This window comes from Typopeltis vanoorti, chromosome 13 (genome assembly GCF_054136105.1).
Source record: "Typopeltis vanoorti isolate ZY-2024b chromosome 13, IOZ_Tvanoo_1.0, whole genome shotgun sequence".
NCBI lineage: Eukaryota > Metazoa > Arthropoda > Arachnida > Uropygi > Thelyphonidae > Typopeltis > Typopeltis vanoorti.
This window is the reverse complement of record NC_143561.1, coordinates 78,957,385-78,975,487: the sequence shown is the minus strand read 5'-3', so window position 1 is coordinate 78,975,487 and position 18,103 is coordinate 78,957,385. Positions and strand designations below refer to the sequence as shown.

The window sequence follows — 18,103 nt, the reverse complement described above, 5'->3', positions numbered from 1 at the left end:
GTTATTTAAAAACGAATAGATTGGTTGCGCCTTATTCCCAGTAGTATCCCATGTCTGTCGAAGTGTGTGTTCATGGGATCGGTTTGCCTGCTTTGTGGGAGGAAAAACCCCAGGATAAACTGGGAAAAAACCCCTGCTGTATAATGCCGGCCTGGTTGGCCGAGTGATTAATGTATCTACTCTCCCCAGCCAAAAGGCTGCGGTTTCAAACCCACCTTTGGCATGGATGCTTGTTTATGAAAATACTAGTGGTGGTGGTCGGCAGTAGATGCCATTGGTGTAGATGATGAAGATAGTTGCAGCTGGTGGAGACAGAGTTGTAGAGTAGGTACCATCCCTCGATGAGTCTTTGGACTCCCTTGAGGTGTTATGTAATAATATCATTGATACATTTTCAAAAGAGAAGTCTTGGAAAAAATATTTGCACTAGTTTAACATTTGTATTTGATATATATTATGTTTACTTAACATAAATGTTTTTTTTAATAAATGAAATAAAAAAATGTTTGTATATATTGACTGTTTTTATTTGTTTATTCATTTTGTGGGGTGGGTGGGGGAAGAGCACTTTAATGCCTCTGGCCCCACGTGCCTTGGAAAAGTTTAAGTACTGCTCTGAGTGATAGTGCAGCTTTTTCATCTTTTGCTCTAGTTTGGAAGTTGAAGCAGCCCATGATTTTTGAAACCTCTTGAACAGAAATATTTTTGGCCCTCTGGAAGTCCACTCAAAAGCAGTACTATGGATTCCAGAACTATTTCAGGAATATAGTGACCGCAAGGCAACCACAACAGGCCTTTGTCCATATTTCATTCAAAATGGATGCAAGCTCCATTTATGCACCTAGTGTTGGCAGAGGTAGTGTTGATGCACATGCATTTAATGTTGTCATAGATATCCCATTCAACTGTTCATGTTATCTGTTTGCCTGTTCAAGCTAGGAGTTTCAGAACACCAAGCAATTTATTAACTCCTTCACCTGAAATGAGAATCAGAAGTGGTCAATGATTTCTTTGCCTGAAATATTCTCAAGCATTTTACTATCCCAGTGAATGGCTAAAAGAGCATCTACTTTAAATTCAGCTTTTAGGCCTTTGGCAATTTTCTTTCTACTTTTTGTGTTGTCAGTAAGTGGAGGAGGGACTGACATTTTATTCTGCTGGATCATGACCTGTGTTCTTAATTGACTGGATTAAGAACTAGAATACTATTGCTGCTTTCTAATGGCTAAATTTGACATTGTCAAGGTTAACTACCAAACTATCATCAACAATTTTTCTTCCATATTTCAGCCGTGATCCTGAAGTTGATGACTTGATCGTTTCTCTCATTTTCAGATGATGATGATGATGAGGTCGAAGTGGCCTGTTGAAAGCAGTTAGCCGTCTCTTTATTTTCTCATTTCCTTCTCTTTCTAAAATTTTCTTCACACTTTTCTGCTGCAACTTTCTTTCTTTGCAAGTACCCTGTGGGTACTTACAAGGGCTATGTTAAAGAACTTCAAGAATTTCTTTTGACTAAATTCTTTGACTTGTTTTTACCCTTCCCAAGATTTTCACATTCTCTAAATATGCCTGTGACTTTGTCCACTACATCCTTTTTCAGCTTTGTATTCTTTTCTTTTCTCAGATCACCAAAACTACCTCCCTGTTTATTTGTGTTTTTGTAATGAAAAAAAAAGAATGTCTTGACTTATGTGTAAGGAAGTTTTGAATGGGACAACATGGCTGCAATTTGTTCAATAAGCCATATTTCTGTTATGTTCTCGGTAGCAGTTCTGCTTGCTAGTATGTTTGCCATTTTTATTAATATAACTGAAGACTTTTAACAATGCTCTGTTATGATTACACAAATACACATAGAGAGAGAAGCAGCTTGAAAATTTCAGAGTCGACTTGCTAAAACAAGTTTGGGTTGTGAATATACACATTATAGTTGGCTTTAGCTATTTCAATATGTAAAATTTGCATATTCAAACTTCTAAATATTCAATAAATTTGTTAATTTTTTTACTGAATTTTTCACTTATTATATAGAAAAAAATGAAAGGATGCTTCATAGAAAAAAGTAAACTTCCAAATAAGGAGCACCCTCTTGCTGGTGTGTAGAGCCAGTCCTGCTTGCAGCTGTTTCTGGTTTTGGTGTAAACAAAACATTTGCAGTCATTTGCAGTATGCTTGATTCTTCCCTTGTTCAGCCTTGGGACACTTCCTGGATAACCAAGGTTTGGATAAAGGATGAGAATTTAAATTGAAATGGGAAATAATGTTTCTATAACAATTACTTCAGTGATATGTTTAGTGCAAAAGTTTGAATCACAACTAAACAATAATGCAATCAAAGAAATGAGGCATGAAAATCAGATCATCTCATTTGGCATTCTTATGCCTGACACATGGATAAGAATAACTGTGTTGCTCCATGAGAGAAGAGTGTAACACTAGAGTGTAGTTTGAATTGCCTAGAGGAAAACAACATTCCAGCATTTTTAGATGGGTCATTAGTGAGGAAGTGACCTGGAGTGTGTGGAGAATTGTTGCAGTTATAAAGAATTCTGTTAGATATGTGAACAGTTTAAGCTGGTGATTGCGAATATTTTAGGAAGTCTACCTGCCTGATCAGTTAAGTTGGAAAGAGAATGGTAATTGTAATTATGAACATTAAAATCACGAAAGAAGATGAACTCGCTATTAGAAAAGTCAGACTAGAGAAAACAATATTTGAAGAAAAGAAATCAAAAACAGTTAACAATGGTTGGTGCCATTAGGAGAACAATAGAGACAGCAAATATATTTGATGGGTTAAAAATTTTCAGTCATAAAAGATGAAGAAAAGGAAATTCTGAAGTTAGAAACTCTGACATGGAATATCAGAACTGACATATACATAAATGTCACATTTGAAATGAAAAGAGTTGGAACATTATGGAGAAAACTGAGATTGAGTGGTGTTTGAAGATGCTGAAATTTGAATTTTTTTTGTTAGTGGAGTTATATTGGTAAACTGAAGCAGGGAAATGCTATCTTTTCATTCTGGTCTATATTATCATAATTAAAATCAAACATAATGATCAGTCTTCCGTTGTTCACTAATGCAAGTTTGATTATGCATTTATCACCACCATCACATTCCATGACCTATATTGTTATCATTATTATATAATATCTCTATGGAGTCCAAAGACTCTTTATGGGAGACCACCCTAACTTTTTTTCACACAAAACCTTATCATTATCATGCCTCTCTTTAAATTCATTTGCTGTCAGGGCACTCGCAACTAATTCTGGCAATCCATTCCATTCATTCACCACTCGCTATGCAAAAAATCTATTAAGCACACATTTACAACCCAAAACACTTGCACAGCATCCACTGATGACTTCCTATTTCATTGTTTGTCATATATTGAAAAATTTCTTTTGCATCAATTTTATAAAACTCCTTTAATATCTTATAAGTTTTTATTGTGTCCCCCTCTTTTCTCCCTTATCAGGTAAATATAATATACATACCTTTAATCTATTCTCATAGGGAGCATTCCACAGACCTGCCAATCAGCTTGGTCAGTCATCTCTCAATTCTCTCTACCACTTACTGATCCCCAAGAAATCAAGGTAACCAAATTTGTGCACAGTTATCAAGATGCAGCCGAATCCTTATTAAGAGGAATAATAACGTCCATATCTTCACTTGTTAGCAGGTTTTTTTAACATCCATGTAATTTTTTCAGTTATTTTACCAATTTTTGCAATATGCCACCTGAACTTCTACCCCTCTGTCCACCAAGTTCCTAGCCTCATCAATTTCCTGCAATCCAGTACCATCGTGTGATACACAGTATGCAATCTTTTCAATCCAAAGTGCATAACTTTACATTTTACATTAAATTGACGATCATTATCCTTTGATCACAATGCAATTTATTTAAATCATCCTGCAGAATATCTGTACCTTTACCAACTCTTGCCCTCCCAGGTATATTTTATTCTACATTTCAAACCTGAGAGCTGCTCAACTGAATATTCACCTGCTTAAATCTCATTGACTATGTTATTGTTAATAGTGATATTTTCTCCCTGGTGCAGGACATTACAGTGTTCAGAGGATTGGAAATTGTAAGTGGTCGCCATTTAGTCTTAGCAGGATAAAATTGAATTTCATACTGAAAATAAGAACATGCAAGAAAGTTTTAAAGCGAATAAAGGTTGATCAGCTCTCAGGTGTGAAATGTAGAATAAAATATACAAACATTATTCAAGAAAAAATGAAAGAGTTTAAATGAGAACAGAAACCAAACCTTGGAGATTCAGTGGCAAACCCTGAAGAAAACATTGATTCAGCCAGAGAGGCATGTGGTGAGGTTGTCAGAACTCCATGGTGGACACAGGAAGTTAAGAGGCAGTGAAGGAAAAGAAGAAAGCATATCAAAAGTTCCTGGCAAATAAGTCAGCTTGTGCTCTCAAAGAATGCAAAGACAAATGTAAGAAAGCTAAACAGTGTGTAAAACTAGCAAAACAAAAGTCATGGGAGTATTTTGGTAAGAACATAGAAAATAAATATCAAGAAGATGGCAAGATATTCCTGAGGTTATTGAAGAAGCTCAGAAATGGAGGAAAGAGTGCTCTAAAAGGAATTAGAGATGATAAAGGTGACATGAAAACGGGTGAAAAAGATATCCTTGATGTATGGAGTAATTACTTCGAAAAATTGTTAAATGAGACAAGCAGTGATAACACAGAGTAAAAAACACTCAACAGGAATGCAGTCAGGAATACATATCCCTACATGAAGTAGAAAAAGAAAGGCCTGAAATGTGGAAGGGCAGCAGGAGTAGAAGATATTTGACCAGAAATGCTCAAGTATGGGGGGTATAAAAGTCTTACAGTGGCTGCACTGCATAGTTCAGAATGCCTGGACAGAGGGACAAATTCTAAATGATTGGAGTAGAGCTCTCATAGTTCTCATATATAAAAAGGGAAATAAAACTGTATGAGAATTAGAGGTATTTCGCTACTGAGTGCTCCTGTTAAGATTTATGCAAGTATACTTGAGAAACAATTGAGAAGTATTGTGAAAGGGAAGCTTGGTGAAGAACAAGCTGGATTCAGGACAAATAGAGGCTGTCAGGATCAGATCTTCACTTTATGACAAATAGTTGAGAAATCATTAGAATATAACAAAGATCTGTATTTAAGTTGGAAAAAGCATATGACAAGGTGCCGAAAGATAAGCTACTCAAAATGCTACAGTCGTATGGTGTCATGGGACATTATGTCAAGCAATACCTCATCTTTATTTGCGTTGGAAGTCAGCAGTCAGAATTGAAGGAAGATGGTTTAATGTTAAACCATCTTCCTGTAAACCCCTTCTGTTATTCATTATCTATATGAATCACATTAAGAAGGAAAGTGGTATTAAACCTGATATCAAAATTGGAGATGTTAATGCCAGCTCTTTGCTTTATGCAGATGATGTACTTCTAAATAAATGTGCTGCAAGTCTGCAAGATTCCCTGACTAAATTGAATAACTGTTATAATAGATTTGGTATAAAGGTCAGCAATAACAAGACAAAGACCATGAAAGTAAGCAAAAGCATTGAAAATATTAACTGCATTGTGAATGGAGAACCTAGAGAACAAGTAAACATTTCTGCTCCTTAGGCACAATTTTTAATGAAGTTGGTAAATTAAATATGGAAATAGACAACAGAATCCACCAAGCTGGTATGGTAGGAAGTGTCAACTGAATAAATTTATATGGAATAAGAGAGAAATTAGTTAAAACACTAAATTAGCTGTATAGAAGACAGCATTCAAACCAATTTTAACTTGTGGATCTGAGAGTTGGATTAGAAATAAAACACTTGACCAAAGACTAGAGATCGCAGATATGAGATTCCCGAGAAAGATTAGGGATGTGAATAGATGACATCTATGGCAATATCGTATTATAAATGAGGATATTAGGAAAGAACTTGACATTGTTAGCGTCCAGGAATGTGTTAGCAGAGCTAATCTCAGGTGGTATGGTCACTTAAACAGAATGGGAAAGGAAAGAAAAGATTAGCAAGACAAGTGTCCTCTGCCTGGTTGCCTGGAAAAAGACCCAGAGAAAGACCAAGATATAGATGTATTGATACAGTAAAAAGTGCCTTAGAAGATCGAAATATAAGATCTGATAATGTTGGAGTCTTGACAGGTAACAGATTGATTTGGAGGAAAATTGTAGATAAAAAATTAGTAATGATGTAAGTTTTTCATGTAGTACTATCATATCCTGTACACCCTTTGAGGGTAAATGTCAGAAATGATGATAAATATTTCCCTGTATAATTGATATACAAATTAAAGAGTAGTGGTCCTAGTACATAACTCTGAGGTACTTCACTAGTAGTCACTTATTTGCCTATATTCCATTCTGGCATATACTACTCTCTGTTATCTGTCAGTCAGCCCCCCCCCCCCCCACCCCCAATCATACTGCTAGCTTCATATCCATTCCCATTTGCTCCAACTTTTATAATAGTTTTCTTTGGGGTATTCTGTCAAATGCCTTTGTGCAAAGTCTAGCACTGTCATGTTGTAGCCATTTCCTTTATCCAATTCTGCTGTCACTTTATAAAATATGAATAAATTTAGGACCTACCTTTACAAAGCTGTGCTGCACACCATATAGTATTGTATCCCTATTCACCTACTATTGGATTTTACCTTTAACTAACTTTTCTAATACTTTAACAACCACTTGCAAGATATTAGTTGGTCTCTTACTTGTTGCTTTTGTCTTGGAGCCACCATTATGTAATAGTACCTCTTTCCACTCCCTTGGAATGTTGCCATAGCTTGAGAGTTAGACTGAACACCTTCATTAGAGGAAATGCCAATTTTCCTGCACATTAATTTCACATAGTACATGGGATGACATGCCATCCAGTTTCACTGCTGTATTCACATTCATATTTTACAATATGCAGAACATCTCCTGTTCACCTCAATTTTCACATGCATTTCGATCACATCAGTAACTGCAAAATCTCCACCTGATGATAGAACTTTGCAAAATGATCACTCAGCAGCTCAACTATTTCTTTTGCATCTGTTACCTTCTTACTATCAGCATATTAAAGTCATCTTACCATAGTCATTTTTCCTCTTACTTTCTACATAACAAAAAAAAAAACACTTTTGGATTTACTTTGGCTAGTTTAGCTAATTTTTCTCTTATAATATGTTTGGCCTTTCTTATCATTCTAGTCACTCTTCTTGCTTGCACTTTGTACTGTTCATGAGTATGCCAATCAAATTTTTCTTTATAATTCCCTCCATAGGTTTTTTTTTCTCCAGTTCTTACATTATATCTCTACTCATCCATTTAATCCTCACTTGGTTTATCCTACTGATCTTGGGTATGCAGTCTGCTACTGCGTTTCTCAAACAATTCCTAATGGCATCCCATGCATCACTAACGTTCTTTCCTTGGAACACTGCCACTGTTTCTCAAGCAGACACTGCTCCAAGTTGCATCTAAGCCTATAATAATTATCAGCACAGTTCAACATAAACTTCTTGACAGAGAATTAAGCATGTTTAGCAACTTCTCAGAAGAAGACTGCACCATCAATCTCCCCAGTTGGAGGCAATATATCTACTTTGGCTCTGGATGTATCTTCTGATGCTATTACCAGATCCAACACTCCCCAACACCTGAATGTGACTTAGATTGAACAACTTCATTATCCTTTAGCAACTTTATCAGGAATTGTTATCAAGGTCTTGGAAGTAGTCAAGGGAAAAATACAGGAATGGATTGATGAAAATGAAATAATGTATGGGGGAGAGCATGGTTTTGTGAAGGGTAGATCATGCCTCAATAACTTGCTCAGGTTTTATAACACAGTGACGGCTGAACTGGATAAGGGTAATTGGTTTACAGTGATACTGCTGGACCTGGATAAGGCCTTTGACAGGATACCACATGGAATTCTAATCTGTAAACTGCAACATATGGGAATGGATATAGGGTTGGTGAGATGGATAGGTGGGTGGTTGATGGAGAGATACCAGAGAGTAGTTTTCTCAGGAGTAGAGTTTAAAAGACGTCCTGTGACTAGTGGTGTGCCACAGGGTTCTGTTCTTGGACCACTGCTGTTTAATTTATTCATTAACGACATAGGGAAGGATCTGAGAGGATCGGTTCATTTGTTCGCTGATGATGCAAAGTTGGGTAGGGCAATAGTGAATGCAGAAGATGTCAAAATTTTGCCGGATAGATTGGAGGTCTGGGATAAGGAGAATGAATGTCAATTTAATGTGGCAAAATGTAAGGTTATGCATTTTGGGGTGAAAAGATTGGTGGAACTGTGCTCCAGGAGATTGATGAAACCAAGGACTGGGGAGTGTTGGTGGATAGGGAGTTGAAGTTTAGGGGACACATTGCAAAAGTGGCTAAATTAGCTCATCAAATCACTTGGATGCTGAAGAATACTTTGATGAGCAGAGATAAGCAAGTTATTGTTCCTCTGTATCGAGCCTTGTTAAGACCCCATCTTGACCATTGTGCCCAGATTTGGTCATCTAGTTTCTTCTTGATGGGAAGGAGATTGAGAGGATCCAGAGGCGAGTGACCAAGATGATAGCAAGTCTATGGAATGAACCTTATGAGAACAGGTTGAAGATTTGTGGGTTGCAGAAATTGGTTGATAGGCGGAAAAGGGGAGATATGATTGAGACATTCAAATTGCTGAAGGGTTTCTATAGGATTAATACAGAGGATATTTTTGAGAACAGAACTGGTGGTGGGAGGACCAGGGGACATTCATGGAAGCTGTGCAAGAGTGAAGTTTAGGGGTTAGAGTTATGAAGTATAGTGAAGTTAGTAAGGGTGTTAGAGCTGGGTTTTTTTACATTTAGAGTGGTGAATGAGTGGAATAAGCTGCCAGAGTCTGTTGTGGGTGATATGACGGTGAATGAGTTAAAGGCAAAGTATAATAGATACTGTGTGAATGTCGAATAGTTGTGATGGACATGATGTTTAGGGCCTCCCTTGATGAGTCTAAAGACTCCTTGGAGTCGCCTGTAATAATAACTGTATAAATTCGACTTCCATCTTGCCATGTCCCCTTTCCTCCCTCCAATTTATGTACTTATAGGCAAAGTAGTTTCCCCATAATAATTATAGATTGTTTCCCCATAACATTTGTAGATTGTAGATTCATTATGGTAATATGCTGATGCATGTCATCCACATCTTTCTGTGGAAACCCCCCCCCCCCCCAAATCTATAGCAGTACTCAACAAGATAGTTTGTCCTATTGGCCTCTATCTTACACTAGACAGCCTCAAACGAACCATCTCTTTCAGATTTAAAATCCTCTTTTTACTTCTAATTTTGTTGGTTTTAGTTCTTCAGCACCTTCCGTTTTATTCTCTATATCTTCCCTGAAAATACAAGATATCTTTTACATTCTATTCCTGTAATTATCATTTTCTGTTAACCAGTCTCAGTAATCCCTATAATTTTCGGCCAAGTCAAGCTGACCAATGTCAGGAACTCCTCTCCTTTATTTCTGATACTTCTGGCATTCATGTATATGCATTTCAACATCCCCTTGGACCCAGAGTTATCCTTATGTCATTACCAATCCATTCAAATTTGAAACCTGTAAAATTGCATTCAGCATTGCATAATCATTTCTGTTTGGTTTATTTGGATTTATGACCAAAGCAACTCAGGTAAGGCCAGTGTTATTATGTCTGTGATTTTCGTGTTTCTTATGGCCAGTTTGCCTGCTTTGTGGGATGAAATCACTTCTGTGTACACACACACACACACACACACACACACACCCTCTCACTCTCATGAGTAATTATGGCAATATTTGACTCAGTATTTCTCTTCCTCTCAGCATGATGAATTGCTACTACCTCAAACCATTGTTACTGTTTCCCTCTTATATCTCCACTTTATGTGAAAATAATTCTCCCTTATCATTAATGTAACCCCCCCCCCCCCTTGTTCTTTCTATCCTCATGAAAGACATTTTGCCTTATATTTTTTGTTCCTGTCACGATATCATTCTCATCCAACTATGTTTCATTTATTCCAACAATGTTTCGGCGAATGAACTCAATCAGTAAAACAATTTTACCTCTCTTATTCACGATCGTAAATAAATACAACAGGTCGCTTTTTCGGCTATAATCAGTCTTGCCTATGCCATCTGTTTGTTGTGATTTCCTCACACCTGCCCATGTCCATTTACCTTTACCACCATTTACTCCATATATATACCTATTTACATCCCAGGCCATCCTATTTTTATGCTGACCATCCCCATACATACGTTCACCACTGCTTTCAGCATCCACTGCCTTTATGCCATGTCTCATAGTCCTTTCTGACTTCCCACATTTCCTTCTTTCATTCCTGTTCTCTCGCCATCTGTCATATTATTACTACTACTGCTGCTGCTATTTCCACTAACCAGCACTTCAGTCTTACTTGCTCCACTTTTCTCATCTTTCACTTCATTTACTTCCTCTAATTTCTTGTTCACATCATAAAAAATGATTTTATTATATGAAATTGTATTATTCTTGTTTAGTATATTCACATTTTATTCTTATTGTTAAGATTAATCAATTACATCATTTTTCTTGTCAGGTCTGTATAATGGACGAACTCTACCACCAGATGTGCCTAGATTTTCAGTTGCCGAGCCACCTGGTATTGCTGAGAATGCAGATGCTTTAAATGACTTTGATCCACTTTCTATAGATGGAAATGATAGTAATATTAGTAGTCCCAGGAATCTGTCATCCAGCATAACAGGACATTTAGGAATTGCAGGAGAACCACTAGGTTCTCAAGGGTCTTCAACACAAAACTCTTGTCCTTATACTCCACAAAATAGTTTTGTTGATGATTCATATGATCTTGAAAATGCAATGATAAAACAGGCTCAGATACTTCCAAGCTTTAATAGTAAAGAAATGATTGAAAAAATTGAGCATAAGCGGGGAAAGCTTGTTGGTTATGAAAGGGAATCAGATGTCATAGGAACCAGATCAATTCCTTTTACTCCAAAAAATAGTTTTGTTGATAGTAACTTTGATAATTATGAAGCTCAAAAAATTCTAAGTATTGATTCAGATGTGTTTTTAGAAAAAGTCAATCAAAAGAAAGCATCTCTTTCCAGTTTTCAAGATCAAGGCTTGTTTGACAATTCACTGCCCACAAACTGCAGTTCAGTTCGAACAATGTCATTGGAGAAAACATCAAGTGAAGAGGACACTCCAAATGGAATAACATTTGTTGCCAGAACTCTTGATTCACATAGACATCAAAAAAATTTAAATAATTTCTCAGCAAATGAGACATCTTCTAGCCACCTACATCCGCTATCTGTGATAGATAATACTGATCCTGTGGAGGTTTTAATTGGAGAAACAGCAAAAGTTCCATTTAGTCAAAGAGTTGAATCAGATTTAAGCCATCTTGAGAAGAACAAGAAGAACTACAGATTCAATGGAGATGAAAGGTAAGACTGAACATAATTGTTATCTTCCTGGTTTTGTTAAGTCAGCATAAAAATTATCCATTCAACAATTATAAATCTTTTTACAGTTGTTTTTATACTATAGAATTCTTAGTTTCAGTTTTGTAACTGCATATAAATTAAAGATGCCAGGAAATTATACTCTTGGTTTAATCCTTTATCCAAGTGTAAGCAAACAAAGCTTGCACCTGAAGTAATTTCAGGACAGGGCAACTCGTATATAAAAGCTAATGCCTTCACATCACTTGCCTTAGTATCCCATAATGCAAAGCACATATCCTTATGGATATGTATAATGCTATGCATTATGGGAAGGGCCACTATCCAGCCTGGTTTTGACCTTTATTGAGGTCTCATCAGCGGAAGCCTGAGGTGTGTACATTGTAACTACATACGATTGGCACCTGCCATGTGTCCATTTATAGATTAATAAGTGTTCAAAAAAAAAATATTTTTTTTTATTTTATTAAATTGTACTTGATACATGGCCTTTATGATTTCAGTGATATTTATATAATTCACAAAATTTGTTAAATACACAGTAATTCAGTTTGTCATAGACATTTGTGTTTTGCTAATGAATGTGGCAGCCATTTGTAACCTCTTTCGGTCTAGATGTACAGTTATGTGTGCACATTGAAGAAATTCATGGGATGTTGACAGCTGGGCTAGTAGACTTAGTATCCAAACGACAGACATGGGAGAAAATTAAGCGTGTACACCAGAGGATTTTGTTTTGATAGTTTATATGCGATTTACAATATGTTAACAAGTGATTCTGAAAATGAAATTTTAGGCAAAAGCATGCAGTTAAATGTACAGTACTAGAAAGGAAAAACTCAATAGGGCTTTTATTTCAATATTTGTAAAAAATGCTGAAGGAAAGTTTTCTTCTGTATCAAACACAAGTGATGTGATAAATGAATTATTTTTCCAAAAGAAGTGAGGGAGTTAGACAAATTGTAAATTACTGCAAATGAAGAGCCTGTTTTCTCTGATGCATTTGATTTGTAAGATATTTTAAAAAAGTTTCACTGGAAAAAGAAAATTTGTGATTATACTTGTAATCTGAGATTGCATGACGTAAAAAAGTATTCATGCTCAGCATGAATACTTTTTTACATCATGCAATACATCTTTGCCACATACATCTTTGCCACACTGTCATAGTGTGGCAAAGATGCATTTGCTGAACAAAGAAATACTTCATAGTCTCATGGACTATGCTATACAATTTTACTAAGAGATGCTAAAGATGTTCACTCTAATAGATTGATAGTTATATTAATTACATTCATGAATGCAAAACAGTTCAGTAGTAGTGTGATTGATTAATCTTCATTAATGATAAAAATAAAGATCTCAGAGATATTATTTCTGGTAATCAGAAATTTTTGGATCTAAAATAGTATTATGTTATTAATGTAATAGTTTATACTCTGTATAGTTTTTTCTTAGTCTTTCATATATGTATATATATATATGTAGAAAGTATTTTACCTTGGGTATAATAAATGTTAATGATACCAAGCTATTTTAAGCCTTGTTTAACTCCATTTCTCAAGTAAGCAAACAGACAAACAAGTCAAGTTTGCACCTGCAAGTGTTGCAAGTCTAGCTGACCCTACACGTAGCCCAAGACCAAAGCAACTCATGGTAAAAGTAGAATAAGCTTCTTGAGTCTCATTTTCTGGATTCTAAAAAAATTAAGTTTCAAGTCATTGTGCCAATCAGATAGGAACTCTTGTCATTTTTCCTTGACATATGTGGTATGTACACAAATATCTGTTAACACTAAGTTGGTGCATCTGGTAGCATTGCATCAAGTGTATGCATCAATTATATTGATTCCGAATAATTTGGTTAAGATATTGTGAATATCTTGTATGGTGACTAGTTATTAAGAGGAGTGATAGATGGCAGCTTAACTAAATCGTACTTACTGGGTGAGAAATTTAAGGATGTAAGTGAGAGTATTACAGCGCAAAAACAGAGGGTGAAAGAATTGATAGTTGTGGCAGGTACGAATGAATTGAAAGGAGATACATTTTTTTGAGAGAGGACTTGAAAATATTGTTAAAGGTAGCGAAAGAAAAGAGTGAAAGAGTTAGAAAGGTGAGTCTGTTGCCGCGGTATGACACAGAGGAGTTCAGAAGGAGGGCCATAATCACAAATGACATTATGCGCAGGTTATGTAGACGGTGTGGTGTGGAATTTGTGGACGTGTGGAGTGAGTTTGATGGATGAAAGGATTTATACAAGATGAATGATCTGCATTTGAATGGACTTGGTGTGCTGAGACTGGAAAAAGTGTTGCTGAATGAAGTGAAAATGGATGTGCACAACCATGGAAACTAGAACTACCAAGGAGGGGGGGGGGGGAGTGGATATGCAGGCATCAGTGAGACAGTTGAGTGTAAGAATGTATATAATGTACCCGAGCCAGCACTAAGGACAAAAAATGGGAATAGGACATTTAGAATAACGAATCATGATAGGGGTGGGACAAAGGGATCACTGCATTTCATGTATACTAATGCCAGGAGTATTAGGAACAAGAAGGAAGAATTTTTGGCCTTGATTGGCTCTTCCTGGCCGCAGGTTATTGGCATTAGTGAAACATGGCTGACAGAAGATGATATAGTTAGTGGGATAGAATGTGTAGGTTATAGTGTGTTTAGGAGGGACAGACAATAAAATGGGGGAAGGGGTGTTATTGATGATAGCTGATGAACTGCAGCCAAGAAGAATTGAAGTTGTATTGCAGGATAGTGAAAGGAGCTCATTTGAGGCTATTTGGTGTGAGATTGGGACTGGCAGAATTAAATATACGGTTGGGTGCTGCTATAGACCAGGTGATGGAAGAGATGGTGGAGATAGTATGCATAAACAAATTGATGAAATGAGTGGAAGGAGGGTAATTATTATGGGGGATTTCAACTATAGTAACATTGATTGGAAGGAGGAGAGGACACGTGCGGAAGGAAATGGATTTTATTCAGTTATTAAAGGATAACTATCTGAGACAGCATGTAATTGAAAATACTAGGGGTGTGAGAGTGCTTGACCTGGTAATAGCATCTGAGAATTTGACTGTAATGAATATGACCATATTGCCACCTATCGGTGAGAGTGATCATAAGGTCTTGACCTGGAAGGTGGCTAAAGGTGTAGAATTTTCGATTAAGACAGGGTATATGTGGAATTAGCATGCTGACAAGTATGACAAGCTTAGGAGATTGCTTGGATCAGTGCCATGGCATATACAACTGCAAGGGCTGGACGTTGATAGAGCATGGAAAGTGATCAAGGAGCATTTAAGGAGGTTATGGCTGATTGTATACCTAAGGTCCGAATGGTGAAATAAGGAGGGGTTAAATGGATGAATAACACCATTAAGCTTGAGCTGCAAAAAAAGAAACAACTGTGGAGGGAATTTAAAGAAAGGGGGTGACCTGTAGGCACACAAACGGTATAAAGTGCTGGCCAGAAGGGTAACGAGTGTTGTAAAAAAAAGCAAAAGCGGATTATGAAAGGAAACTAGCTATGCAAGCTAAAGAGAATCGCAAACAGTTCTTTCAATATGCTGCAAGCAAGGAAAAAACTGTACACAGCAAAATGATTTTAAGGAATGACGATGGTAAGGAGGTCACTGAATCAGTCAATATAGTGGAATTACTGGGCGTGCATTTTGCAAAAGTATATCATTCAGGTGGTGACATTGAAAAAATGAAGGAACCATTAGTTTATACAGGAATTGTGATGAATGAAGTGGAGGTGAATAGTGTATTACAGAACCTTAATGTGAATACATCTGTGGGATTGGATGGTATACCAGCACGGGTCTTGCGTGAAGCGGCTAAGGAATTATCAGTACCCTTGACCATGTTGTTTAATCTGAGTCTTGGGTCTGGTTTAGTCCCGAAGGTGTGGAATGAGGGGAAAATAGTTTCACTGCATAAAGGAGGATCCAAGACTACGGTTGCAAATTACCTACCGATGAGCATATCAGGAGTCGTTGTCAAGGTCTTGGAGAAAGTAGTCAAGGGAAAAATACAGGAATGGATTGATGAAAATGAGATGCTGTACAGGGGACAACATGGCTTTGTGAAGGGTAGATCATGCCTCAGTAACTTGCTGAAGTTTTATAACAAGGTGACGGCTGAGCTGGATAAGGGTAATGGGTTTACAGTGATACTGCTGGAGCTGGCAAAGGCGTTTGACAGGATACCACATGGAATTCTAATCCGTAAACTCAACATATTGGAATGGATATAGGGTTGGTGAGATGGATAGGAGGGTGGTTGATGGAGATATCAAAGAGTAGTATATTCAGGAGTAGAGTCCAAAAGGCGGCCTGTGACTAGTGGTGTGCCACAGGGTTCTGTTCTTGGACCACTGCTGTTTATTCTGTTCATTAATGATATAGGGAAGGATCTAAGTGGAACAGTTCATTTGTTCGCTGATGATGCAAAGTTGGGTAGGGCGATAGTGAATGCAGAAGATGTCAAAATCTTGCAGGATGACTTGGATAGATTGGCGTTCTAGGCTAAGGAGAATGGATGTTACTTTAATGTGACAAAATGTAAGGTTATGCATTTTGGGGTGAAAAGATTAGCAGCAGTATATCACATTGGTGGAATTGTATTCCAGGAGATTGATGAGGCCATGGACTTGGGAGTATTGGTGGATAGGGAGATGAAGTTTAGGGGAGCACATTGCAAAAGTAGCTAAATCAGCTCATCAACTCACTTGGTTGTTGAAAAATACCTTGACGAGCAGAGACAAGCAAGTTATTGTACCTCTGTACAGAGCCTTGATAAGATCTCATCTCGACTACTGTGCCCAGATTTGGTCACCTCGGTTCCTTCTTGATGGGGAGTAGGTGGAGAGGATCCAGAGGCGAGTGACTAAGATGATAGCAGGTCTATGGAATGAACCATATGAGAACAGGTTGAAGATTTGTGGGTTGCAGAAACTAGTTGATAGGTGTAAAAGGGGAGATATGATTGAGACATTCAAATTGCTAAAGGGATTTTATAGGATTAATTCAGAGGATATTTTTTAGATGAGGACTGGTGGTGGGAGAACTAGGGGACACCTATGGAAGCTGGGCAAGAGTGTGGTTAGCAGGGGTGTTAGAGCTGGGTTCTTTACTTTTAGTGTGGTAAATGAGTGGAATAAGCTGCCAGAGTCTGTTGGGAGTGCTATGATGGTGAGCTAGTTCAAGGCAAGGTATGATAGATACTGTGAGAATGTTGTATAGTTGTTAGGACATGATGTTTAGGGCCTCCCTCAATGAGTCTAAGGACTCCCTGGAGTTGCCCGAAATAATAATAATAAAAATATTTAGTTTAGATATCTAGTTACAAAATCATTGTAAGTGCTTACAATGATTTTGTAACTAGGATCAAAATGTATTAGGATGTAGAATTTAAAAGTGGAACTTTCTTTCTCGATCAGCTCATGATTAGTTATTTGTTACAAGTATATGAATGTATTTCCTTAGCTACTATTATTGAATGATTAAAAAAAAAAATTAATCAGTTACAAGAAAACCGTATTTTGTAAAATGAATATAAACATACAAAATTGTTAGTCTGGCTGGCTGAGATAGCACTTCTGCTCTTCACCCTGTAGATGCAGAATCTACTTACTTACTGGAAGCTTGAAGTAGCTTAAAAAAGTTAAGTGTATAGTTTGTTGAGCAGGATTTCTGAATTATCTGTCCCGTATCTCACTCATGGTACTAATGTATGATAGATTTACAACTTTTTTTGGGTGAGAAACATGAATGTAATAAAAATATTTCTAAAAATGCGTGCATATTTAAGTACATAGATACTTTGAAAGATTCCTCTTGCAAGATCTTTATGTATCTTTATCAAGAAACCAACAGTAGTGTTCTATCATATTAGCATTTTCCTTATTATCATTGCTCTGTTTGTCTGATATCATGTTGGAACTGTTCACACTTCACATTCTTCTCTGTGCCAAGTTTTCAGGAAAGAGGTTTAAGTGAGAAATGATGGAAATCCTCAATGATATCCTGTATACCATCTTATTGGTATTTTGTTATAAGTTAATCAGTTACTACTTTAACGTTTTAAACTTTGTTACTCCAGATCCCTTCAACAATATCCCTGAATGATTTCTAGGCTTCTAGTTCTAAATTAGTGATTTTTAAATTCATCTGTTAATTCTTCTCTTATTTAAAGTTCATGCCTTTTCTTAAGTTGTTTCTGGGAATCTAACTGCAACTTTTGCACTTAGGTGCTTTGTTAAAGCATTGGAAAAACAAAACAAAACAGACCTACATTTGGGTTGGTTTATGTCTAGTGCTTTAACAAGATATTTTCATGAGGTTAAGTTTAATCTGCAGTGCCAGCAGAAATATTTCTCGTACTCAACAAGGCGCTTGTGTTTTATATTCTCTTTCTTGGTGTAAAATCTTTTTGGGAAGTTATTTTCTTGACATACTGTTCCATTGTTATGCTGTCCAAAAAAAAAAGTAAAACATTTTGTAAATCCTTGCATTAATGCATT

General features: G+C 36.7%; 1 protein-coding gene across 4 annotated transcripts in view; it reads left to right on the top strand.

Moving 5' to 3' along the window:
* The window catches only part of LOC150100307 (uncharacterized), a 495,437-nt gene that overhangs the window by 204,483 nt on the left and 272,851 nt on the right, over positions 1 to 18,103 (top strand). For all 4 annotated transcript variants that reach the window (XM_090402566.1, XM_090402565.1, XM_090402567.1 and 1 more), the window contains exon 10: positions 10,663 to 11,539. In XM_090402566.1, coding sequence (XP_090258692.1) covers positions 10,663 to 11,539 — 877 coding nt within the window. The remainder of the gene's footprint in view (positions 1 to 10,662; positions 11,540 to 18,103) is intronic.